General features: G+C 45.4%; 1 protein-coding gene across 2 annotated transcripts; it reads right to left on the reverse strand.

Annotated features, from left to right (window-relative positions):
* Positions 1–1,578: 1,578 nt before the first annotated feature.
* Positions 1,579–21,676, reverse strand: Sesn2 (sestrin 2). Of its 2 annotated transcripts, none has more exons than XM_046469349.2 (10): positions 21,172–21,676; positions 13,293–13,355; positions 10,893–11,090; positions 10,326–10,508; positions 10,003–10,215; positions 8,829–8,979; positions 8,200–8,480; positions 7,634–7,824; positions 3,968–4,112; positions 1,579–3,418 (listed from the first exon to the last, which is right to left on the reverse strand). In XM_046469349.2, the coding sequence occupies exons 1-10, from the start codon at positions 21,259–21,261 to the stop codon at positions 3,332–3,334; spliced, it is 1,602 nt and encodes a 533-aa protein (XP_046325305.1). In that variant the 5' UTR covers positions 21,262–21,676; the 3' UTR covers positions 1,579–3,331. The 2 variants fall into 2 exon arrangements, with proteins under 2 accessions (XP_046325305.1, XP_046325306.1); XM_046469350.2 differs by having other exon boundaries at positions 8,200–8,318; positions 21,172–21,665.
* Positions 21,677–25,113: the final 3,437 nt, after the last annotated feature.

Here is a 25,113-nt window from a genome sequence, read left to right on the forward strand (position 1 = left end):
CGTAGAAAACCCTGGAATCAGACTGATAAGGGTTCCAGTTCTACCTCATTTGCACAATCTTTGGCAAATTTCTTCCCTTTTTGGGGGGTGGTGGTGTACAAAGGATTGAACCCAGGGGCACTTTACCACTGAGCTACATCCCCAGTCCTTTTTATTTTGAGACAGGGTCTAAATTGTTGAGGCTGACCTTGTACTTGTGATCTTCCTGAGCCTCCTGAGCTGCTGGAATTACAGGTGTGTGACACTGCACCTGGTATGGCAAATTTCTTAATACTGAATTGCTCACCAGTACAAGGCAGAGATCCCTGAACTGTGCTAGGTGGCTTTCATGCATTAATTTTTACAACCTTCCTGTAATCCGAAATATAAATTCCTTTCCATACATAAGGAAATTTAGGAGAGAGACCTGAAGTAACTTGCTCACAGTCAAGGCATTGATGTCAAAGCTGGAATTGAACCTAGGTCTACCTGCTAAATTGATGTTCCCTAGATCTCATCTATGGTTCCATTTCCACATCTGTACAGTGGAAACACCACTCCTTTCTCAAAGGGCTGTTGTGAAGATTAAATGTGAAAACATTTGATAACAGCCACACTCCACAATGCTACCTAGAAAAGAAATGGAAATATTTTATTCCAATTTTTGTGGTTAAGGAGACTCGAAGCCCAGTGAAATTAATTAATAGCCTCCCCACCCAGGTATACAAGTGGCTAAGTCAGAGCCAGAATCCAAGCTTTGGACTCAAAGTCTGATTCACATTCTCTCACACTCTCAAATGACTCTAGAAGGAAAAGCCAATGTATAGATATACTGCAAAAATAAAAAGCTACCTCAAGGGAAAAGTGAACTTGAGAGTCAATTGGGGGAGGCTTCCAGTAAGGTCTAGTTTTCAGTTTATGACAGTAGTGTTCAGAGCAAATGGGAAGCCAGAATAAGCTTTAGCTTAGTCATCATGTGGTTTTCCTGATGAACTTCTTAGTTCCTGGTGCCCAGAGAAGTTAAGAAGCTTGACTAAGGTCACACAGCTATAAATGACATGGGCACAATTTAACTCCTTAAACCTGATTCTGTCTCCTTGGTGCCTCTAGAAAGGGAAGGATGAGAAGCAGATCATAATATGGTAGGGTGGGGGACCTCCAGTAGTACGAGAAAACAAAACAAGGTGAGATGCCAAGGCCTCAGTGTCAAACAGATGGATCCTGGCTTCTCCAAGGACTAGCTATGTGGCCTCAGCAATGTCATTTCACCTCCAAGTTAATTCCCTTGCAAGATTGTGGCAAACTCAAGAGAAATGGCCTCCACATATCCACCCCAGGACGAGGCTTGGTTGAAAATGACGTGGTCATTGTTAGTTTACCATGCCAGATCAGCTAGAGTTGGGTGGCAGGGCTGGACACCCAAGCCACAGAAGTTAAGACTTTCAATGTCAACAATTCCAACCCTGCAATCAATGACACAAGTAATCGGCAGGGCAGAGACTGTCAGGTCAGGTCCATGATGCAATCATAGCTCTCTGCTTGTGTTATGAGATGAACCCTGGCCTTCAGAAAATGGAAAAACAGTCCATTAACAATGAGTACAAAACAAAACCTTGGTGAACTTTTATTTCTTATCATACGTAACTGTTAACAAGGTCAAAGATTTCTGCACTTGAACACTGGATACCCTTCCCACCCAACCTAGGAGACAATAACAGAGGCATCATGTCCCCTCTAGAACTCAAACCCCCACGCTGGGCCCCTTTCCCTCTGGCCCACCTTCTTTGTAGGGAGGGCTTTCAGGCCTTAGGGGGTGCCCAGTCGCTTTCCCGTGCCTGCACGGGTATGAAATGTGGCACACTGGCAGGCTTATCTCCTGCCCTGCCCCAGGGAGGAGGGTCAGAAGCAGCAGCATTGTGGCCCCTGCCTTTCTCAGGTACCTCCAAACTGGATCAAGAGGAGGCACCTACTGCTAAGAAGGGCAAGAGAAGCCATAATTCACAGTTGTTTGCTACAGAAAGTGCCTGGGATTAGTCCTTGGCTGCTTCTGCCTCCAAGCAAACCTAAAATCTAGGAGAGGGGACAGATCAGATGCCAGGATGGGGGTGAGGGTCCTTGGAAGGCAGCCAGGAAAAAACAATTATAGGAATGGGGGTCCCCAGAGGACTTTGTAATATCTTGTAAGAAAAATCAGCTTGCTGTTGACAGGTTGGCCTGAGATCCCAGGGCAAAGCCTCAGACACTGGGGAAACTCAAACCCATCCCTCCGTCTGCAACTGTGGTGGTCAAGGTGGCCTGGCAATGTGGCATGGTCGCCCAATCAGTGGCAGGGCCCAAACGAGAACCCTGGTGTCTGCCTCTCTTACTGAGTCTCAGTGCCACCTCAGCCACCTAGAAAGGCCTGCTTTTTGGCAAATATCCTTGGCAGAGCTCCAGCCTCTACAGGCAGCACAGCCTAGGGCGAAGAGGCTCCCTCTGCTCCTCCCAGATATCAACTGTGGCTCCAAGGGTGAGGCCGAGAAGAGGACTGACCTCAACCACAAAGGACCCAAACACAGAGAATCTATCATCAAATACTTCTTCTTCTTCAGAGGCAAAGTGACCAACAGTGGCTCCAAATCTCTAGAAACAGTTCACGTCCAAAAGGTTGGGTCTGGCTTCTCTCCTGGGGTCTCCCACCTCAAATCACCGGAGAAAGGCATACAAGGGAAAGAAGGTAAGAGAACTAAACTAGGATTCAGGCAATGAGGGTACCAGGGGGTCTCCATTCTGCCCAACAGAAAAGGCTTTTGGGGAACAGGGCACACAGGCCAGCTGTGACCCTGGCTTTCACATTAATGGGTGAACAGCAAGTGGGAGGTAATGAACTCTGAGAATGATGGGGGAAAGAAGGCAAAGCTGCCTGGAGTGTTAGTCCCTGGAGGTCTTTGGCCCTCTCTCACAGGGGCTAGCCAGGGACTTCCCAGTCCAGGAAGGCCACAGCACTTGTGGTGCCTGGGGCTCAGCCTGCTAGCACACAAGTCTGAGGTTGGCACATTTCCCTTCTATGCCTTCTGCCTCTGGGGGGCAGGGGAAGGAAAAAATGCATAGCCCCTTGGGATCTCCTAATCCTCTTCCAGTTCCCAGGGACAGAGCTGGGATCCCAGAGTCAGTGCAGTGATCCTGTCCATTCCAGTGAGAAAAAAAGAGGGTGTGGCTCGGGGGCTGCACATCACACAAGCCCACCCACAGCAGGGTGGGGATGGGCATGGAACTGAAAGGGTCCCAGATCTGTCTCCAGATGGAATTCTTCCAGGGCGGAGGGTATCCCCAGGATCAGCTGCTCCAGGTATGGTTCCTACGTGGGAGGGAGTCAGGTCATGTAGCGGGTGATGGCACGGAGGGCGTACAGCAGGGCAGCTTGCATACGGGCCTCCAGGAGTAGCAAGTTCACATGTACCTGGGATACAGAGCAAGGCTTGTTAATGGATCCTCTACCCTCCCAGACTGCCACTATCCCTGACCACTCACCTCACCCTTCCCTTTTGCCACAGAGATGTCCTGACCTTTGATAGTGCTCTGAGCAATTTGGTACAATGACCACTGAAGAACTTCCAGTGCATTCTTCCTTATCATGATTAACTTCTTTATCCCACAGGGCTAAATAAGAGCTACCATTAACTGTGCAGGATCAAGGGTTTACAATACATCTTTTCATTTCATCTTCCCAACAACCTTGATGGTGGCAGAATTGATTCCCATTGTAAAGTGGGAAAGCTCAGAGAGGTGAAGAGACTTGCCTCAAGTCACAGTGTTATGATTTGAACTACCTACCAGTCTGCCACTGAGGACACTGGGTGAAGCTGGTACCTGTGTTTCCATTTTACAGGTTTGTTAGCAGCTGAGGAGGATGTAAACTCAAGACAACATTCCCAGGTATCCCACCTCCCTGGCCTCTCCACTGGCTGGGCCCATCTACCTCCATCCTGCTCCTCCCCATGGGTCATACCTTCTCTGAGTGGCGGAAGTGCCTCCAGAAGTGGTTGTACATTCTTCGGGTGGTCTTCTCTGGATAGCAGGCTACTGTCTTGATATAGACCTTGAGGTTCCGTTCCAGGAGCTGGTTCACCTCCCCATAATCATAATCATCATATCTGGAAAGACCAACAGCATTGCTCATCCTCTGTTCCCAAAAGGAAAGCTCATTTCCCACCCCCACCCCATAGAAAGAGGAACAGAGAATGGAGAGAAAAGGCAGAAGGTAGGAAGCAACAAGAAGTCCATTTCCTCTTAGAAGAAGTTAATACCATATATCACAGGCCAACAAACTTGTGGGGGACCAGTCCAAGGAATGCACAGAGAATGAGCATGTTGAACTGAGTACCACCAATGTGCCATGTGACCAGGTATTCATGGAATTCTCAGAACTACTACACACTACTGTGATATACAGCTTTATATACAATACACTGTACTCATGAATCCCACTTTGCAGATGAGAAAATTGACACTCGAGGTGTCACTTTCTCTAAGTCAGACAGCAGGGAATGGGTTTCAAACCCAGCTCTGTCTGTCTCCAAGGCTGAAGTCACACTGAGTCACAGAGAAATTCAGAGAAAAATTTAGAAGCAACGACCATGTTGGAGAGTGAAGACTCCTAAACCTGAGGGCTGGGAAAAAACTACCTTTCCCACATTTTATAATGCCATCTTGCCATCCCAGAGGTGGAACTCCATAATGATCAGCAAGAGGATGGCCCAGTAGGTATAGCTCATTCAATGAAATACGATTTATAGCTACACAGAAAAACAGTTTTTTTAATATATATATATTTTTAGTTGTCAATGAACCTTTATTTCCTTGACTTATTTATATGTGGTGCTGAGGATTGAACCCAGTCCCTCACACGTGTAAGGCAAGTTGCTCTGCCACTGAGCTATAGCCCCAGCCCCAAGAAAAACAATTTTTCTACAAGCAACATGTACAGCAGAGCCTATTTTTTTTTTTGTTGTTGTTGTTGTTGTTTTTAAGTTGTAAATGGACACAATGCCTTTATGTGGTGCTGAGGATCAAACCCAGTACCTCACACATGCTAGGCAAGTGCTCTATCACTGAGCTACAACTGCAGCCTCTGGGAATAATTTTTTGATACTCAGTATAAACAATTGAATGAGAAAAGCAAGAAAAAAAATCACATGTTTACTGAACTACACTAATGTTTTTAATATGAGTAAAATATGTAAAAGGAGTAGGCAAGAAAATGGCAGCAGATCTTGTTTTTGTAAAATTATATATATCTTGGTTATTTGTGCATAGAAAAAAAACATAAAGTATCTTATGGTAATAAAAGCTGGTGGTGTCATGGATATTTTTTTTTTTTCCTCCAGTGCTGGGAATTAAACCCTGAGCCTCACTCATGCTAAGCAAATGCTCTACCACTGAGCTACTTCCTGGGCCTTATGTTTTCTAAATTTTCTAAAAATCAAGGTTTTATTTCTCTTTACAAATACCCAGTATATTTTTTCAAGTGAAGTAGCCACTATAATTTGAACTATATAAAAGCAACTACATAAGAAAGAAAAAATAGCAAGAAAAACATCTTGGGATATGGATGAGGTTGAACTGGGGTAGCAGATTTTTGGGAAATTTCTTATTTCCTTAATTTTTTGTTGATTTTTTTTTTTTCATCATGCTATCAGAGTGACTTTTTGTTTGTTTGTTTCTTTTCTTGGCAGTACTAGGAATTGAACTCAGACTTTTTTTTTTTTTTTTTTTTTAAAGAGAGAGAGAGAATTTTTTAAAGAGAGAGAGAAGAGAGAGAGAAAGGAGAGAGAGAGAGAGAATTTTAATATTTATTTTTTAGTTTTCGGCGGACACAACATCTTTGTTTGTATGTGGTGCTGAGGATCGAACCCGGGCCGCACGCATGCCAGGCGAGCGCGCTACCTCTTGAGCCACATCCCCAGCCCTGAACTCAGACTTTGAGCAGGCTAGGCAAGTGTTTTACACATTATAGGTGTGTGCCACAGCACTGGCTTTTTTTTTTTTTTTAATAACAAAATAATTGTTCTAGGTTTAAATCTGACAAGTAATATCCTATCTAGGATTTATCTACAAGAACTTGTGTAGCCAGGCGTGGTGGTTCACACCTGTAATCCCAGTGATTTGGGAGGCTGAGGCAGCAGGATCGAAAGTTTGGTGCCAGCTTCAACCTAGTGAGACCTTAAGCAATATAGTGAGACGCTGTCTCAAAGTAAAAAATGAAAAGGACTGGGGATGCGGCTTTGTGGTTGAGTGTCCCTGAGTTTGGTCTCTAATACCAAAAAAAAGAGCTTACTTATAAAGCCTAGTCAGTGCACATGGTATTTTTAACATTGAAAAACTGCAAACAGGGCTGGGGATGTAGCTCAGTTGGTAGAGTGCTTGCCTTGCATGACAAAGTCCTTGATTCAATCCCCGGCACCCGCAAAAAAGAAAAACTGCCAACAACCTAAATATCCAACAACAGGAAAATGAATGAATAATTATAATATATCCATAACAGAATACAATGCACTGGTTAAAAAACATTAAGAAATTTATTCATACTGATAAGAAATGTGGTTCACACTACATTATTAGATGTGGAAAAATCAAACTGCAGAACATATTGACTATTGTGCCATTCGTTTAAAAACAACACCTACTCAAAAGTCAGAAAAGAGGACCAGAGATGTAGCTCAATGATAAAGCACTTGCCTAGCAGGCACAAGGCCTTGGGTTCAAAACCCAGCACCATTTAAAAAAAAAAAAAAAATCAGGGCTGGGGATGTGGTTCAAGCAGTAGCGCGCTCGCCTGGCATGTGTGTGGCCCGGGTTCGATCCTCAGCACCACATACAAACAAAGATGTTGTGTCCGCCAAAAACTAAAAAATAAATATTAAAAAAAATCTCTCTCTCTCTCCAAAAAAAAAATTTTTTTTTAAATCAGAAAATATTTAGAAGCAACAAATGTCATTTAGCATGGTGTACTATACAGATAACCACTGTTAAATAACATTTTCCATGAACAAGTAAGCATTCAGAAAAAAAGATACAAAAAGAAGATTTTGGTTGGTAAGCTTCTTTTCTTTCAAAACATTTTGAATGTTTTCCCATGGCAATATAAATATATCTCTATATTCATATTATAATATTATAATAGTTGCATATTTCTGTTTTTGTTTTGTTTTGTTGTTTTTTTCCCCCAGTGCTAGGGATTAAACCCAGGGCCTTACACCATTGGGTTTTATCCCCAACCCTTAATTGCTGCACAATATTTCACTAAATGGCCATATCATTATTTAAAGTCCCCTATTGATGGGTATTTATGTTGTCTTTATTCACTATGAGAAAATCTGCTATTCAGAATGGAAATATAAACTTAACTCTCTCTAGTGACATGGACATATATGTGTATGCTATATATGTAACATGTTTATGTATAGTTATCTCAGCAGGTAAGATTAAGAGTTTCATTTACAAGGTTCAAGAAAGAAAATGAGCACTCCTATTATCTCTTAAAATTAGTTAAGAAATAAACTGGGCTTTGAAAAATAGTAAGCAGAAAGGAAAGGCAACAATAACAAAAGCAATAAGAGTGAGCTCAGAGAGAAGACTTGTGTGTGCATGCCCTGACAGAAGAACGTGTGCTCACCTGATGCCGAAGACGCAGTGGATGTAGTTCCATATGGCCCTGCGGAGCATGGAGGTGTCCACGCCACTGTGCATGGCGATGGTGTTGTAGGTGAGGCTATAGGCTGCCTGAAACTTCTCATCCAGCAGCTGCCCACCCTCAGGATACAGCCGCTGGATCAGTGAGTAGCCATGGTCTTCCCAGGTATAATCCTGAGGAATATGGGAAGAGTTCAGTTGATAAGTGAGACTTTGGAGCACAATGTTGGCCAGAGACCCTGTCCTCTAGACCTCTAGAGCACACCTTGCCTCTCCATAATGTTTACTTCCTATGCCACAAACCTAACATGCTGCTTGCTCTAGGCCTGAGAAACCAAGGTGGATATACCTCAATGTTGACTTTCTCCCTGTGATCAGGACTCCCTAAGCTTCGGGAATAGATGGGTCCCTCCAGGATACATGGGGTCCCCACTGCCTTTATGGGATCTTGAGGGGAGAATGTACTCAACTCTATAACCACTCAAACCCTCTGTCCCCTGCCTATTCATAATCTGAAGCAACAACCATGACCATTAGGGAGGGCATTACCTGAGCACGGAAGGTGGGTGGGGCCTGAGACCCTCGCCGAGTGAAGTCTTCATATCCAAAAGTGGGGTCTTCCACAAAGCACAGCATGTCTGGGTGCGGAGAGGGCTCCAGGATGTCAGCTGAGGACCATGTCAGAAAGAAGTCACTGTGAGGTCGAGACATGGAGCACAAAGGGCTCCACTCCTGATTAATCCTCAAAGGGGGGCATGGGGAGGCAGAGCAGAGAGCCAGAGAGAGTCCGTCGCTAGTGAGTGGGAGCAGGACTTCGGCTGGAGCCAGGCCTGGGGGAGGAAGAGGTAAGGCCCCCAGTAACACTAATGGTGGCAGTTCCATGGGGCTGCTCACCCTAGGCCAGGCTCTGGGCTTAGCACTTTGTTTCAGTTACTCTACACAACAAACCTGAAGACCGGCAACAGGAAGTGACTAGTCAGTGGTCACACAGAAAGGCTAAAGTGATGAGACTCAAAGGCAGGTCTGAGCCCAAGGCCCATTCTTGGAACCTCTTGGCAAGGAGGCTGAAGGATGGCAGCCTCTAGAGTTCAGAGAACATGATAAATGGAGGAGTCCATTCCCACCAGATGGTGAAAGAAGGGGCAGCCCATGGACCCTGGGCTACTGTGATCCTCTACCTGAGGGAGTCACCAGCAAGCTCTCCGACTTCTCCAGCTCAAAACGGCTCTCCATCTCCTCCTGGGAGGCTCCTTCATCCCGCAACAGGCTCTCCTGTAGCTGCCTCATGCGTTCCATTAGAGCTTCCACATCCCGGGCAGCCTCAAAACCCTGAAGATGGATCCAGTAGTCACCATTTCTCCTCCCTCGCCCTGTGGAAAACTACTCACCCTTCCCACATACCAGGACTGCCTGGATGATCATAATGACTAGGGCAGCCTCCCGCACCAGCCACTGAGCTAGACAACTCACGTGGTCTATGCTTCCCAAGGGAAAGTTTATGAAGCTACAGCAGAGACATGTATTTTCCCTAAGCAGCTACTTCCCTCAGAAGTAATTTTCAAAGCATCTGTTTTCTTCTTCTTCTTCTTCTTCTTGTTGGTGATGCTGGAGATGGAACTCAGAGCCTCATGCATGCTACAACTGAGCTACATCCCCAGCCCTTCTTGATTTTAAGACAGAGTCTTGTTAAATTTCCAGGTTAGTCTTGAAATTGTAATCCTCCAGCCTCAGCTTCCCAAGTAGCTAGGATTACATGAGTGTACCACTATGCCTGGCTCAGGGTTTTTTTTTTTTTTTTTTTTGGTGGTTCTGGGGACTGAACCCAGGGCCTCGTGCATGCAAGACAAGCACGCTACCAACTGAGCTATACCCCCAGCCCATCAAACTTTGTATTTTTAAAGTGTTAATACCCACAATAAAAGTCCAGTCACATGATATTTCACTGAATCCTCACAACCCACTGTAAGTAGGGGTCTTTATTCTCATTTAACAGACGAGGAAGCTGAGCTTCAAAGTCAAATAATTTGCTGGGCATGGTAGAACACACTTGTAATCACAGTGGCTTGCGAAGCTGAGGAAGGAGGATCATGAGTTCAAAGCCAGCCTCAGCAAAAATGAGGTGCTAAGCAACTCAGTGAGACCCTGTCTCTAAATAAAATACAAAGTAGGGCTAGGGATGTGGCTCAGTGTCCCTGAGTTCAATCCCAAGTAGCTCCCCCCACCAAAAAAAGGTCAAACAATAACTTTTCTGTGGCCTTTCAGCATGAGGACATAAGAAAGTTGTGGCTTCCGTTCAAGGACCAGAGGCCACAACAGCTTTTTGCCCCACTAAGACCCAGAACTGTAACTTACCCCAGAATTGTTCAGTGGGTCCCCACTTGGAGGGCTGCTTTGCTCACTGGGGGGTGATGGTGCCTGAGGGGCAGGACTTCCCTCTGGATCTCCCTCAGGAAGGATGCCACAGCCAAACACGAAGGAGGCCAGTGAGTGGCAGTGAGTGAGTAGGACTAGGGCTTGGATGAGTTCGGCCAGAGACCAGCTATGTTCCCCAGTCTTCAGCAAGGCCTGGAGGGGAAAGAAGGTCAGATCTGCTCAGTGTCTGCCCCTGGGTTTCCTGTCCAGCCCCAGCCTGGCCACTGGGCTCCCTCAGGGCCATGCCTCTCGGCCCACTGCACCTGGATGTGCTCCTTGGTGATGAGCCACGGCCGATGTGCCAGTAACTTGTTGATTTCGCTAAGTTTTCGCAGCTTCTCAGGGGCCCGATGGAGACCCAGCAGCCACTCAGGGTCACCACCAGTCTGCAGAAATTCAGCCATGTGGGAGCCCACCAGGTAAGAACACTGGTGGCGAGCAGCAGCCTGTGGAGAAGGTTGATAAAGTCTGGGTCACCCTTGTCCTTCTGGGCTGTACTCAAGGTGGGTCCCCCTTAGAAAGAGATAGTGTAGGGCTTATTGTTGCCTAAGAGGCAGGAAATTCAGGTCATGCTCTACCACCATCTTGCAAGTCACCTGACCCCTTTGTACCTCAGTTACTCAATCTACAGACACTAGTAGACGAAGTAGACACTAAAGATGTGTCTAAAGATGCATCTATTCAAAGCCTAAAGTGTATAGATAGTTGGACAAAGTGATATTTTCCCCCCGTCATCTATGAGATAAACTCAAGAAGTCCCCAGCAAAGAGATTCAAGTACAGAAGCCCCATGAGGACATCCCTACAAGCATCCAGCCCAGACAGGCTCACCATGATGGCAATGTAGTGGCGCCAGGAACTGGCCAGGGGCCCATCTGTGTGCAGCAGCAGATAGTGTAAGCGCCAAAAGCTGCTGAGGTAGTCAGGGTGCAGGCCCATCACCACCGCCAGGTTATCCACCCGCCCTGAGGACATCAGCGCCTCCAGTCCCAGGTGCTGCTCAAGGCTCTCAGCCCCCTCCCGAAGAACCTGCCAAACAAAGAGAACATGGTTTCCCTCCTGTCTTTCCCATCTGAGACCAACATATCCTTTGTGGTGCGTTTATAATAGCGAAAGACTGAAAACCACCATCATATCCAAAGAGGGAATGGGGAAGAAAAAATATTTAATTGATTAAATACTTATTTGGTACTTTATATAATAATAGACAAGACTTATATAATGGTCATTATCTGCCAAGTACTATTGAAGTACTATGAACTTACTTAATCCTTACAGCAACTGGGCTGGAGGTGTAGCTCAGTGACAGAGTGCTTGCCTGGCATGCCTGAGGACTTGGGTTTGATCCCCAGTACCAAAAAATCTAAGATAAAATAATCCTCACAATAATGATAAAACTGAAGTTATATTTTCTCTTATTTTTGTGGTGCCAGGGATCAAACCCAGTACCTCAGACACGCTGGGAAAATGCTTTAACACGGAGAGCTACACACTAGCCCCTTCCCCATTTTTAAACAGGAAAACTCAGGAACAGAGATTGCAAGTATGGTTTTGGAGGCGAGGTTGTAGCTAAGTGGCATGCACAAGGCACTGGGTTCCATCCCGGAACAATAGTCGTTTCTCCTGCCTTCATGGAGTTTCTGTCTGAACCTGGCAAATGTACCCAGCCAAGGGTGGAGACGTGCAAAATAGTTCACGTTTCCTGAGCACTCTGTCCATGCCAAGTCCAATTTGGAGCTTTCCCTGCATTATCTCTTCGAATTTTCAGAATATTTCTGTGAGGTGAATCCTATTATTTCCCCCCACTGACAGATGAGAAAATCAGAGAGGTTTTGTTTGTTGCTTGAAGTCAGAGATCTGGTAAATGACAGAACCAGGATTCAAACCGAGATAAACTCCATAGCCTATTTTGTTCCTTTATTATAAAAGAGGCTACAGATATAAATAATCATTGTGTGGTTGCTCACCTTACATTTACAAAGGAGGGGGAAATACAGAACTTAGGGGTTTGTTAAAGGTCCTTAACCATTTGGCCCACACATTTGGGAGAGCAAGAGGACAGGAAATAAAAACTTATTCCTCTGTACTGAACGCTGAAGAAAAATGAGCAATCAATTTTTAAAATTTTCTGTGTGTTTTGAGGGTAATTCCACCACACATACACACTAGAATGTAAGCTCCGTGTAGACAGATTTTTGCCTATTTTATTTTCTAGCCACAGTTCGTAAGATGATGCATCACAGATTAATAATTCAACAGATATCTGTATATATAAATGAAAGGGTGGGGGCTGGGGTACAGTTCAGTGGTATAGTGTTTGTCTAGCATTCATGAGGCCCTGGGTTCAATCTCAACACTACAAATTAATAAGTATAAATAAAAAATGAATGAATGAACGAACTCTGTAGGTGAAAGATGTCTCTGTTGTATTATAAAGTGAAAAAACAAAACAAATGAAAAACAAACTGAAAGCTATGATCTTGGTTTTCTGTACAAAAGTAACTATCTGTATGGGAAAAAAAAAGAAAAAGCCTAAGCTGGATGGGGTGGCACATGCCTGTAATTTTAGTGACTAAGATGGCTGAGGTAAGATGATTTCAAGTTCAAGATAAGCCTCTACAACTTAGCAAGATCCTGTCTCAAAATAAAAAAGGGCAGGTCAGGGCTGGGGATATAACTCAGTTGGTAGAGTGCCTGCCTCACATGCACAAGGCCCTGGGTTCAATCCCAGCACCACAAAAGGCGGGGGGCAGTTCAGCAGTAGAGTACCCCTGAGTTCAATCCCCAATACTGGGGGAAAAAAAAATCCAGAAAACAGTAGCAAATGGTAAATGGTTAACAAATATAATGACTTGTGTTGGGGGTGTAATTACAAGACACTAGAGGTTTCTGACATACTGGAAGTTTTAAAATAATGAACATACATTACTTTAAAAACAAATCATTTTTTGTAATAGACATACAATCAAGGGTGAGAAGATACACAGAGGTAGTTCTATTTCATTAAGAAAATAGAAGCATTGATCTGGGACGCTAAAGTATGAATAAGTTATATTACTTTCTCCAAGCCTACTCTTCCTCAGGAAAATGGTGTTGGTAGTGCCTGCTCCACAGAGCTGTTTTGTGTGTAGATTCAAAGCTGCAAGTTAAGGGATAGGAAAAGACCCTGATCCACAATGTCTCATGTCTTTTCTTTCCAGGTACCAGATTTCTAACTCCTTCCAAGCTTACCTCCTCCACTGGGATGAAGGCGCTGGGCCCTCGGCCTCGACGAGACCGGCTCTCCTTCTGTTCCTGGGAAGAAAAACATAGAGGTTAGCTGGAAGAAGAGAGGACAACGAAGAGAGGACAACGAAGAGGACTGTTATTTCTCAAACCTCCTCCTAAAACCATCTTTTTGGTCTACTCTGCATGGAGGAATCAGGTGGGAAATTTGTACCCATTTACTGGATGGTGAACAGGTAAACAGGAAAGAAGGCTCATCCCAGGCTGAATTGTTTAAGAACTGGGAAGGGACCCAGGAGCCCTAGCATTGCTTGGTGGGAGGGATCCAGAGAAAAGAAATATACAACCACCATGTTGGACATCTCGGGATACCACCATCTTAGCAGCCCCAAGAACACATACAAAACTCCCCATAGTGTGTATCCCAAAGCCAGTAATCAAATACCCTTGATGCCTATGAAGCAGCTTCAGTCCCTCTCATGATCATTTGACTACTACCACCACCTCATATACAACTATCATCTACTATCACCCACAACCCCACCAATTGTCTCCTGACCTCCATAGCCCACCTGCCCCTAGTGATCCTCTGTACAGCAGCTAGATTTTTTTTTGTTTTTTTAATATATATATTTTTAGTTGTTGATGAACCCTTATTTAATGAACTTATTAATATGCAGTGCTGAGAATCAAACCCAGTGCCTCACACATGCTAGGCAAGCGCTCTACCACTGAGCCACAACCCCAGCCCCAGACTAACTTTCTGAGTGTAAATCTGATCAATTATCTTCACCCCTTCCAAGGTCTTCTAAATCAGTTAGTGGGCCAGGCTCACCACCCTCCCTCTGGCTGTTCCTTTTGCAGAGCTTTTTTGGGAATACTAGGGATTGATCCCAGGACTGCTTTACCACTGAGCTACACCCTAGCCCTTTTTAATTTTTATTTTATTTTTTAGGGTCTCACTAAATTGCTGAGAGACTCTCTAAATTGCAAAGGTTGACCTGGAACTTGCAATCCTCCTTCCTCAGCCTTCCAAGTCACTGGGATTACAAACGTGCATGGCCCAGCTTACAGAGCTCTTTCATAGTCCTTCAGGGACTAGAAACATTTTTCTGACCTTCATCTGTGACCCCACAATCCCCAGTGCTTTTGCTTCTGAAAACACTGCCCTCTGATGATCTGTTTTAAGTTGTTCTTCTCCCAGATCATATTTTGTGGAAAGGAGTGCCAGGTCATTCACCCTGTTCTGTGAATGAAAACAGAAAAAGCAGAGAGGCATGGAGGGAATCAGGGCAGGTGATACAAGGCAGATGGTGGTACTATTCTGCTATGATGGTATTTGAGCCTCTGCAGAAACCACTAGAATCAGCCAGGCATGGTGGTGCACGCCTGTAATCCCAGCAACTCGGGAGGCTGAGGCAGGAGGATTGCAAATTCAAGGCCAGCATGAGTAAGTTAGTGAGGATCTAAGCAACTCAGCAAGACCTTGTCTCAAAATAAAACATAAAAAGGGCCAGGGATGTAGCTTGGTGGCAAAGTGCCCCTGGGTTCAATCACTAGTATCAAAAAAAAGAAAGAAAGAAAGAAAGAAAAATAAGGCACCAGAATCACACACTCACTAAATCCGTTTCTCCTAGTCCTAGAGATGGGGTTCAGGAAGGATATTTATTTTGTTAATTTAAGGGGGACCCATCACTGGCTTTGGAAAAAATTTACCCAAATAAAAAGTAATGCCTTCATGGGCTGCGGTTGTGGCTCAGTGGTAGAGTGGTAGAGTGCTCACCTAGCATACATGAGGCACTGGGTTCCGTCCTCAGCACCACATAAAAATAAAGATATTGTGTCCACCTAAAACTAAAAAATAAATATTAAAAAAAAAAGTTATGCCTTTATTGGAGAGGGAAAGTTCCCCAATCCTCCCTTCCCCATTAAGTTCTAGACTTAATATCTTAGGTGTCCAAGAACTAAAAACTCTACTTGAACCTTTTTTTTTTTTTTAGTTGGTCAAAAGCCCCCTAAAGTCTGGAAAACCACAAAGGAGAAACACTATTAGACCAGGAAGTCCCAGATGTGGCCTCCAATTATGCCACTAATTTGCTGTATGGCTCTGGGAAAGTTGTGTACACTCTCTGGGCCTTAATCCTAAACAAAGAAAGGGGCTGAGTTGACTGTTCAGGTCCCTTTCAGCCCAACTTCTAGAAACTAATAGGCCAGGTGTCCAAGGCCAGCACACTGACTATCATCAACCCCAAGCACTCCCTTTCCAGCTTCCCTCCTCCCTCACCAGAGAGAAAAAGCCCAACAGCTCTGTCTGGGAGATAAGGACTGCTGACTCCACAAATTTAGCCTCCCCCTCAGGGAACCTGAGGAGAGACAGAGAACCGCAGAAGGGAGGGCAGAATTGAGATGGGGACATAGAGGGCCTCCAAGAGGTGCTGAGTAGAACCTGGGGAAACTCCAGATTTAACTAACTAACTCCAAATTCTGACAAGGAAGAAGGTTAACCCCTAGATCTTTAAATGATGGGTCCGGATCCATCAACATTTTTATGAATAATGATGATGATGATGGCAAAGATAGATAATGTACAGTATAGAGTACATGCAAAATTCAGGGGCTTTGGACATAAATTGCCAGAGCTCAAATGACAGTTTCATTTGTGAGCCTCAGTTTCCTCACCAAATAATAGCATTAGTACTACGTTCACTATGTCACCATGGCAATTAAATGAGAGAATGCCACAAGGCTTACCACAGCTCCTCTATCACCATAAGCACTTAATAAAAATCAGATGTCATTAACCTCACTGCTATCCCAAACAAGGGTTTCTTAGTCCAAACAGTACATCAGAATCCCTTGAGAAGCTTTTTCAAAAATATCAAATGCCAAGGGGTTGGGGTTTTGGCTCAGTGGAAGAGTGCTCATCTGGCATATGTGCAGCTCTGGGTTCAATCTCCAGCATCACATGGATGGATGGATGGATGGATGGATGGAAAGAAGGAAGGAAAGAAAGAATTATGTCCATCTCCAACTGAAAAAAAAATTTTTAACAATTATCAATGCCAAGGTCCCACCTCCAGCAGTTCTAATTGCATTGGTATGAGGTGGGATCCCAGCAAAATGTACAGCCAGGGTGCAGACCATTGTTTGCACCTTTTATTCATCAGTGTGTCAAGCATAAAGCACCATGCTAAGTGTTTTCCAGGTGGGACTGAAATTAATTTGTTCATATGACAAATAATTTTGGTGACTATACTATAGGCAGCAAGAATACAGCAGTGAAAATACAAAGTCTCAGGCTTCATATAATTTTGAATCTCGTGGACAAATGAACAGATTTCGAATCAGAGACGTGAATGAAATCTTAGAACAATGATTGCAATGACAAGATGGGACAGTGTGGAATATTTTAGTCTAAGTAGGCAGAAAGAGCCACTGGGGAGGTGACCTTTGTGTTCATATCTAATCAATGAGAAGGCAGCAGGGCCTGTAAAGACACAAGGGACCAGCACTCCAGACAGAGGTGAAGCCCTTAAAGCAAGACGGAGAGATTGGGCTCTACAGCTCTAATCCCTGAAGGCCTCCCCAACTTTGACAGCAGGGGAAGGCCAAGGGACTCAGGCAGGACAGCGTTCACTGCCAAGAGATGACACCTCCAAATCAGCCCTCCATTCCCTGGAGTAGGGAGTCAATAATAATAATAATGATGATGAAGAAGAAGAATAGAAGGTAACAATACTGCTTGCCATTATTTAAGCATTGACTTCAGAGGCACTTCCTAGACATAAAACCACTTTTTTGGGTCCCCATTTTACAGAGTAAGAAGGCTCAGAGAGGACAAGTCACTTTTGGTCATTCAGTCAGGAAAGAGGTAGGAGATCTGGCAAACAGACAGCTTCCTAAAGTACAGGAACAATATTCCCCATTCTCTAAATTTCTCAAGGTCTCAATAGTTACAAGACTTTTGCACTTGAGGTTCACTAAGAGAGAAAAGCTCCTTTTGTCTACCCCCAGACCCAGGGACAGGCTATCCCCAATCACAGCACCTGTCATAAAGTTTCTCACCTCAAGGCACATACTAGATCTAGTTCACTGTTGTTACCCCAGTGTGTGGCACAGAATAGGCCAATGGGATTTTCTGTGATGACCCAATGTTTTTGATGGAATGTATTACATCTGCATAAATAAATAGGGTAGCTAGTCACTGTGGCTGAGCATTCCAAACATGACTAGAACAAAAAGTCCTGAAATGTTTACTTTTATTTAAATTTAAATAACCACACATGGCTAGGGGCTTCCATACTTAAGAACACACATTCAGCACACCTGATAAGGGCATGATGCTACCTGCAATTTATAGATGGAGAAAGGGAAACCCAGTGGGGGCAGGTCACTTACCCAAAGTAACACAGCCAATGTGGAACAGAAGGAGAACCAATAGGGGCTATTATAATTTATAGTTCTAACTCTGGCATCACAGGGGGCAGCAGGAACATTGAAGTCAAACAGCACTCTGGGAGACCACTCAACAGGAGGTCCTCAGACCAGTTGTGAAAAAGAGGATAATCAGCTCAGACCTCAGTGCCTGGCTCCTATTGCAATCACTCACTAGATGTTAACTTCTGTATTTGTTCAGCTATGTATAATGCAGGTTCCATCTAATCTTCATCAATCTGAGGGTAAAGGGGACTTTATTTTGCACACAAGGAAAGATTAAAGGTCCAAATGTTAAGCACCAGAGGACAAATATTCAATCTGTAATGTGAACCCAAGTAATACCTATGGCATCAAAGGGCCTTTATATTCTACCATACAGCTCCTGGAAGTGGCCCCAGGCCTGGATATTTAAATGCAGCTCAGTCTGGCTTCCCAGGGTTCTATCCACTACCTGCATTGTCCTCTTGGAGTGGGCCAGCCTTTGTTCTTGGTATGCAGACCCTGGGAGCATTGAGATTCAGCTACAGATTCTTATATATGCTAAGTTTCTACCAGCAGGGAAGGGGCAAACACTCCCTCCCCACCCCCAGTCAGCTGAAGTAAGATATTTCCCTCTGTTTACACCTGAGAGGAAGACAGCACAAGCAACCCAACCTCCATCCAGCTGTGGGGTGTGTGCATGAGTGGTATCACACACTAGCACACCCACCCTGTTCTGGGCACCAAGCTAAGTGTTTGACACACCTGAGTTCACGGATACCTCCCAAGCACCCAGAGGGAAATAGATGTTCTTGTTTCTTCTTTAGAGACAGGTCACTGAGGCTCAGAAAGGTCCTCTCCCAGCTAGGTACAACTCAGATCTGACTTCAAAGCCTGAACAGTTCAAGAAGGTCAGCTAAGCCAACAAGGGGCAGATAATTGCAAGCATTTATGAGATGCACAGAGCAGGCTGGGGATGAGACCTGCAGTTATGAAACACTTAACTGTTCCACATAATTGCACCCAAAGCTCCTATAATGGAGAAGAGGACTGGAAAAGGCTGTGCAAAGGGACTTCATTTGGTGGGGGAGGAAAAGCTTCCTCAGAGGAAGTGATGTTTGAGGAAGTTATTCTAGAGCCTAACAGAGCTTTGTATTACTAGTATTAGAGTGCAGCACTGGGAAGTTTTTGGAGAGTCTTATATATGAAGGTCTTCGCATCCTGAAAAGGGAGTGTGTGGTGAAGTAAGTTAAGGGGCTGTTCCTTAGGCCTTGAGCATCAGGCTGCGTCTTCTAAAGATTCCACTAAAAACAGACACCTTCTCATGTCCTCTTTTCTCAAGGGAGAAGAATACATAGAAGCTGGGTGCTGTGGCACACACCTGTAATCCCAGCAGCTCAGGAGGCTGAGACAGGAGGATCAAAGCCAGCCTCAGCTAAGCAACTCAGTGAGACCCTTTCTTTAAATAAAATATAAAATAGGGCTGGGGATGTGGCTCAGTGGTCAAGTGCCCCTGAGTTCAATCCCTGGTACACCCCCCCAAAACAAAACAAAACAAAACAACAAAAACTACAGGCATCAGCAGCTTTTCCCACTGCTGAAAAGTGATTTCCTCTAAAGGCCACTCCCTCAATGTCTACTCAGACCAAGAGTACCTAGGTACTCTTTCTTTTCTTCCTAGACCACTCTCTAAGCACTGTCCCAGGGAGCAATGGACTCATTCTCACCTCAGGCAGGAGGCAACAGGCTCAGGAAGCCCCTTACAAGTCACTCTGAAGAATGGGGAATGTGTGACCACATTCTGACAGTAGCCCAGGATTTGGGGTGTAGTTACTATGTTCAAGTACTATACTTGGTCCTTTGCTCATATTCTGAGTTAATTCTCCCAACAATCTCATATTCTGAGTTAATTTTCCCAACAACCTCTTAGAGATACCATCAATCCCCATGAGAAGAAACTGCAATCAGAGAGCCATCATTTGGCAAAAAGAACACAGAGAATTCAGTGGAGGGCTGGGACCAGACTGGACCATTCGGTTTTTTTGTTTGTTTGTTTGTTTGTTTTTTAAATTTTTTAGTTGTAGATGGACACAATACATTCATTTTATTTATCTATTTTTATGTGGTGCTGAGGATCAAACTCAGTGCCTCATTTGTGCAAGGCAAGGCAAGTACTCTGCCACTGAGCCACAAGCCCAGCCCATCAATGGCCCATTCTAGTACCCAGGTGGTCTCAATAATAACATTATTTCCATTTTTTTCATGAACATTAAAGTAACTCAGCTGTGAAGAGGCAGAAGAGGTCATTCCTCTAAATGGGGCTCCTAAATCATGGTATGAAAGGGTAAGGTAACTAAAAAAAAAAAAAAAAAAACGGTAGCAAACCATTCAGAAATCATGTTACACAGAGCAGAGATTTTCCCCAGGTTACCCCCTTTAAGACTAGAACTCTACCAACTCCCAGCAATACACCTCCATGATACCCCAGATTTGGAAACTGAAGAACCAAGCAAAATTCCCTGTAGTGCCGAGCCCACTCCAAAATCCTAGGCCAAAGAATGAGGTACTCTATGGGGTTAGTGAAAGAAGCCTCTCCTCAAGCCCCTTCTCACCCTGGAAAAAGGGGCTATAGTGTAGCTTGTTTTGCTGTATTAGAAGACTCAAAGCTTCAAGCCTGGCATCTAATAGGTGCTTAATAAATGATAACATGTTCATTATTTCCACTGCTCGTCGCGGGTGAGATGTTAAATTAGGTCTGACCTTATTCTTGCCTCCCTACAAAGCCCCTCCACGCTCTGTGGGGGTAGGAGGAGAGTCCCTGCTAAACAAACTTCGAGGACCCCAGACCACTTAGCAGGGAGCAGCCTAATTAGCACAGTCTTCTTCGGGAACCCTTCTCCCAGCTTGAGCTGCTGCTGCTGCCGCCGCCAGCCAATCCCCCAGAGCACCCGCACCCCGTTTCAAATCCGAGGTGTGATGAGGGCAAGGGGAAGGAAGTCGACCTTAGCCGGCCAGACCCAGGTGTCCCATTCCCCAAGGCTCGGAGCCAGGACATCCCAGAAAGTCCTCTGCTGGCCTGCCACCGCCGAGACAGGGAATCTGCGGAAGGGGGCGGGGAGGAGGAGTGGCGGGGCTGCAGCGGCAGGGATTTGCCTGGACTTGAAGACTCTCTCGACAAGAGCCCAAACCCGGGAGAGCCTCGAGAAGGCTTCCCTCTCATTGGCCAAGGAGTCCGATGAAGCCAGGGAGGGCTCCGCAGCCCCGGGGGGTAGGGGGAGTGGAGAAGGGAGGAAGGGAGGGACGACGGGAGGGGAGGGGAGGCCCAAGGCTGCCGGTTGATGCAACCCTAGTCCAGGTTTACACGCTCCACTCCCCCTTTTGAGCCCGGGGGGCGCACCGACTTAGCTCGGGCTAGCCTGAGGCTTGGACGCGGCTCAGGGAAGAGTGTCGTCGATCCAAGGCAGCTTACCTCTCCGGTCCCCGGGGCGCCTACGCCGCCCCGGGAGAACGGCAGATAGCCCTGGAGCTCCGTGCGGCACTCGGTGTCCGCAACGATCATGGTGTGTGCACCAGCACTCAGTCGCGGCTCGCCGAGATTAGAGCACGGGTGGGGTGTCTCGGACGGACGGACGGACGCACGCAGGAAGCTGGAGCTGGGAGTTGCTGGGGGCGGTTCGAGAACCCCAGGGTGTCTCTCGGGATTCCAGAACGCTACAGATCCGGAGACGGCTACTGCTGTGCTGGACTCTTCTCCCAGGCTGGCTTCTGGAACAGTGAATGGCCTTGGGGGCCTGGATTTGGTCGAGATGCAGGGGTTCTCACGGCCTGAGGTGCCTCGGAAGTCCGCAATAGCCAGCGCTGCTCGCGGACCCAGCGCTCCTCAGCATCCCCTCCGCGGAACTGCAAGCGCTCGCCTGGCTCTGACACCAGCAGCGCCTCTCAGCTCGCTGCGGTCCCCGGGGGAGGGCGGGGACACAAAAGCCCCGCGGCACAGCCAATCAGATGCCTGTTTCTCGGGAAGGCGGGGGCAACACCTCCCTCTGGAGCTAACTGTTCCTCCAATCGGCATCGGGCAGCGCCCAGGAACTCTGGGAGCTGTAGTCGGCCTCCGACGAATGCTGCAAACTTTTGCAAGAGGGGTTAGTCAGATCACTGGCAATACCAGACAAGACTGACAGCCAACAGAGTCATTAGGGTTGCATGATGAAACGGGACTTTACCGGGCTGGACCAGACAGCCAGGTGTGAAATCCTCTCAAATGAGTTCTTTAGCTTTTCAGTTCCTGGAGCGACGGGTTAGGGTTGGGAGAGGTTTGGCTCGTCGATTCCAGCGGTGCTAATTACAGCGTCGAATATCAGATATTTGGGGCCAAAGGACGCCACTCTCTTCCCCCAGACCCGGGGGAGGACTCCACCTCCAAGTGTACCAGACACAGGGAATCCACCTTATTCGTGGAGTCTCTGGAAAAGCCTTCATGCACTAAAATGCCACTGGCAACCTCACGTCTAATCTCGATCCCTATTGCTGCCATTTCCCCCACTCTTCTCCTTTGGTGCCTCCAGTCCTGTATTCCACACTTGCCACCCTCTTTCTCGAAACTTTGTAACAAGGTGTTCTGCTGGGTTTATTCTCACTTCTCCCTTTGGCCACTCCTTCTCTGACTCCTCTTTATCTTCCCACTCCCTAAAACTTGGGTGCTCCCCTAGTTTCAGTTTTTATCACTCTTCTCTCCACACTTCTCTGATCTCATCCATTTCCTGGCTTTCAACTCTCCTTTTGCAAGGAAGTTGCCTCTACCAGCACCTTAGCACCTCAAGGCCAAATCTCCTATTCACTTTTCACAGTTTCTTCCTTCACTGTTTTCTTTTGAACCCTTCTCTTTATTTCAATTTTGAAAGCTCTTGTTTATTCGGACTGGGAATCCTGGCAGGGGCCAGAGTGAACTAGGCCTCCCAGGTCCCTTTAGGCTTATGATTCCAAGATGAGCTCTGATGTGTTCTCTTGATTCCAGCTTCTTGGGAGAAAGAAAATAATCTCACCTTCTCCTAAGCTCCCTCTGCACTTGGGTTGGGTCTCTCATCACTTTTCACACTCTACTTTGCATTGTAATTTTCTGTGTATATGTCTTATCTGACCTTTTAATTATAAGCTCTTGGAGGGCAGGGTCCACCTTTTTACATCTTTTTCTCCTGTTCTATGCCACCTAGCACAATGTCCTGCCAATAGTATGCCTGTAGTCACTGAATCTTCCTATGAATTAAGTACTGTGTGAGCTGAAGAGGTAGCCCAGTGTTAGAGAACTCCCTTAGAAGCAAAAGGCCCTGGGTTCCATTTCCAGCAAAAAAAAAAAAAAAACACACACACACACACACACAATCACTCTGTAATGTTAAATGTCCAGATCAAAAAGCTTCACTGGTTTCTCATCAGCTACAGAATAAAGACCCCCCCCCCAAGATTGATATCAAGGCCTGCCAAGATATGCCTTACCTTACTTTTTCCGGCTTTCTCATCTGCCACACCCATGCTCCTTGTTTGGCCTTCAAACCTTTCTTTTAAGTACTTCTCTTTGCAAATCTCTGCCCATTGAAAGTGTATCTGGCATTCAATGCCTTCATTCCTGTTTGTGGCCTGAATGAAGCCTTTGTTCAAATGCCATTTCCTTGCTTCTTCAGCTCAGCTGAAAGTAGTCCACCCACTCCTCAACACCTTTTTCTATCTCTCTTTTTGTTTTCTTTTCTTTTGGTGGTAGTGCTGGGGATCAAACCCAGGGCATCCTGTATACTAGGCAAGTACTTTACCACTGAGCTAGATTCTCAGCCCATTTTTTCTAACTTTTTATACTGTTGGTCTCCAAACTTGACTCATTATCATGTCTATATGTCTTGCCCCTTTCCTTCAACTAACAATGGAATATCATTGACCATTTATACAAAGTGAGGGAACTTCAACTCAGCAAGGTAAAATTGCTTGTTTTGTTAAGTTCACACAGTATCGACTTTTGACCGTACCAGGCTGTATTAGAATTCCTTTAAGATAGGAACTGTGTTGAATTGTCTCTGTCTTTTAAGAGAGTGGTCCTTAACACTGCATGGTGATAGTATTTCACCACCTCACCACCACACCACCTCAATAGCATAAAGTGAGTTTTCTTTTTCTTTTTCTTGGTGGAACTGAAGGTTGAACCCAGGGCTGCTATACCACTGAGCTACATCCCCAGCCCTTTGTGTTTTTTATTTTGGGACAAATTCTCACTAAATTGCCCAGACTGGCCTCCAACTTGCAATCCTTCTGCTTAGCCTCCTGAATTGCTGGGATTACAGGCATGTGCCAGGCAGTGGTGCTGAGGATAAGACCAGGGACTCAAAAGCAAGCAAGCATTCTACCACTGGGCTATATCTGTAGCACCCCCAGTAAATATTTCTTAATATATGTGATTTACTCTTATAGAATCTGCAGGAAAAAGACTGAATTGTTCCCAAAGTTTTACTTTCAAAGTCAGTGATTTTGTGAAAAGGAAAAGCAACAGGATTGATATTCCAAATTTGGTGATGTTTTGTAATCCAGTCTCCAAGGAAGGACGGAGGAAGAGGCACAAGTATTAATATTTACTGAGCTTCAGTAAAAGTCCAGCATATATCCATTGTTCTATGTAACAAGGCATTATGTCCCCATTTGACAGATGAGGAAACTGAGCTCAAGAGGTATGTTGGTTAAGATCAGATAATTAATGTTGAGTAGGTATTCAAACTCAGGATGACTCTATAGCAGAAACTCCACCACACTGGTGATGACAGAAGACTGTGAATATGTAAGAAGCATGCTGGCACATGTAACTGATGCTTAAAGCAGATATATTAATTGAGAGTGAAAAACATAACTGTCAAGTAGCCTATAATTGATGGGCCAGCACATCCCTTTTCCAGAGAGTCTTCATGAGAAGCTAAGTTATCATCTGAAGATGGCCAGGGCAGCTGAAATCTAAGCAAAAGAACCAGCAAAAAGATGAATCACTGAACCGGCTCTACTCAGAGCAAACCTGCTCTTTCCCTCCCTCCTTTATTCAGTAAATATTTATTGACCATCTAGTGTGTACCAGGTGCTGTGCTGGGCTCTGGAAATCCAGCCTTGAATTTATCAGTTTGCTGGGGCTTGGAGAGGGGCTGGTGATAATGGCAGGGGCACATTCCTCCCCTCCCCCACGCCTTATATTTTTGGTTCACTCAAGATTTCCTCCTCTTGTTGCCATACTCTCTCGACTCTTGCATCAGCTATGTTAAGGCCACTGATTGGCCAAAGCTATTTTTATTCCTCAATCACATTTCAGTCCTGAAGCCACATCTAGATTAGATTTGAAATGTTTTTGAGATTTCTTCAGCTTCAGATCCTGTTTCAGATTATGAACCTAATG

This window comes from Marmota monax, unplaced genomic scaffold (assembly GCF_021218885.2).
Source record: "Marmota monax isolate L192 unplaced genomic scaffold, Marmota_monax_Labrador192_F-V1.1 WCK01_AAM20220418_F8-fsc00008, whole genome shotgun sequence".
Taxonomy (NCBI): domain Eukaryota; kingdom Metazoa; phylum Chordata; class Mammalia; order Rodentia; family Sciuridae; genus Marmota; species Marmota monax.

Bases quoted from the DNA above. Each gene is read 5' to 3' on its own strand.
- Sesn2 (XM_046469349.2), bottom strand. From the start codon at position 21,261: ATGATCGTTGCGGACACCGAGTGCCGCACGGAGCTCCAGGGCTATCTG. The intron at 10,216-10,325 runs GTGCAGTGGGCC...TTTCCCCTCCAG, and splicing joins TCACCAAGGAGCACATCCAG to GCCTTGCTGAAGACTGGGGA. The intron at 4,113-7,633 runs GTGAGCACACGT...TGGTCTTTCCAG, and splicing joins CACTGCGTCTTCGGCATCAG to ATATGATGATTATGATTATG.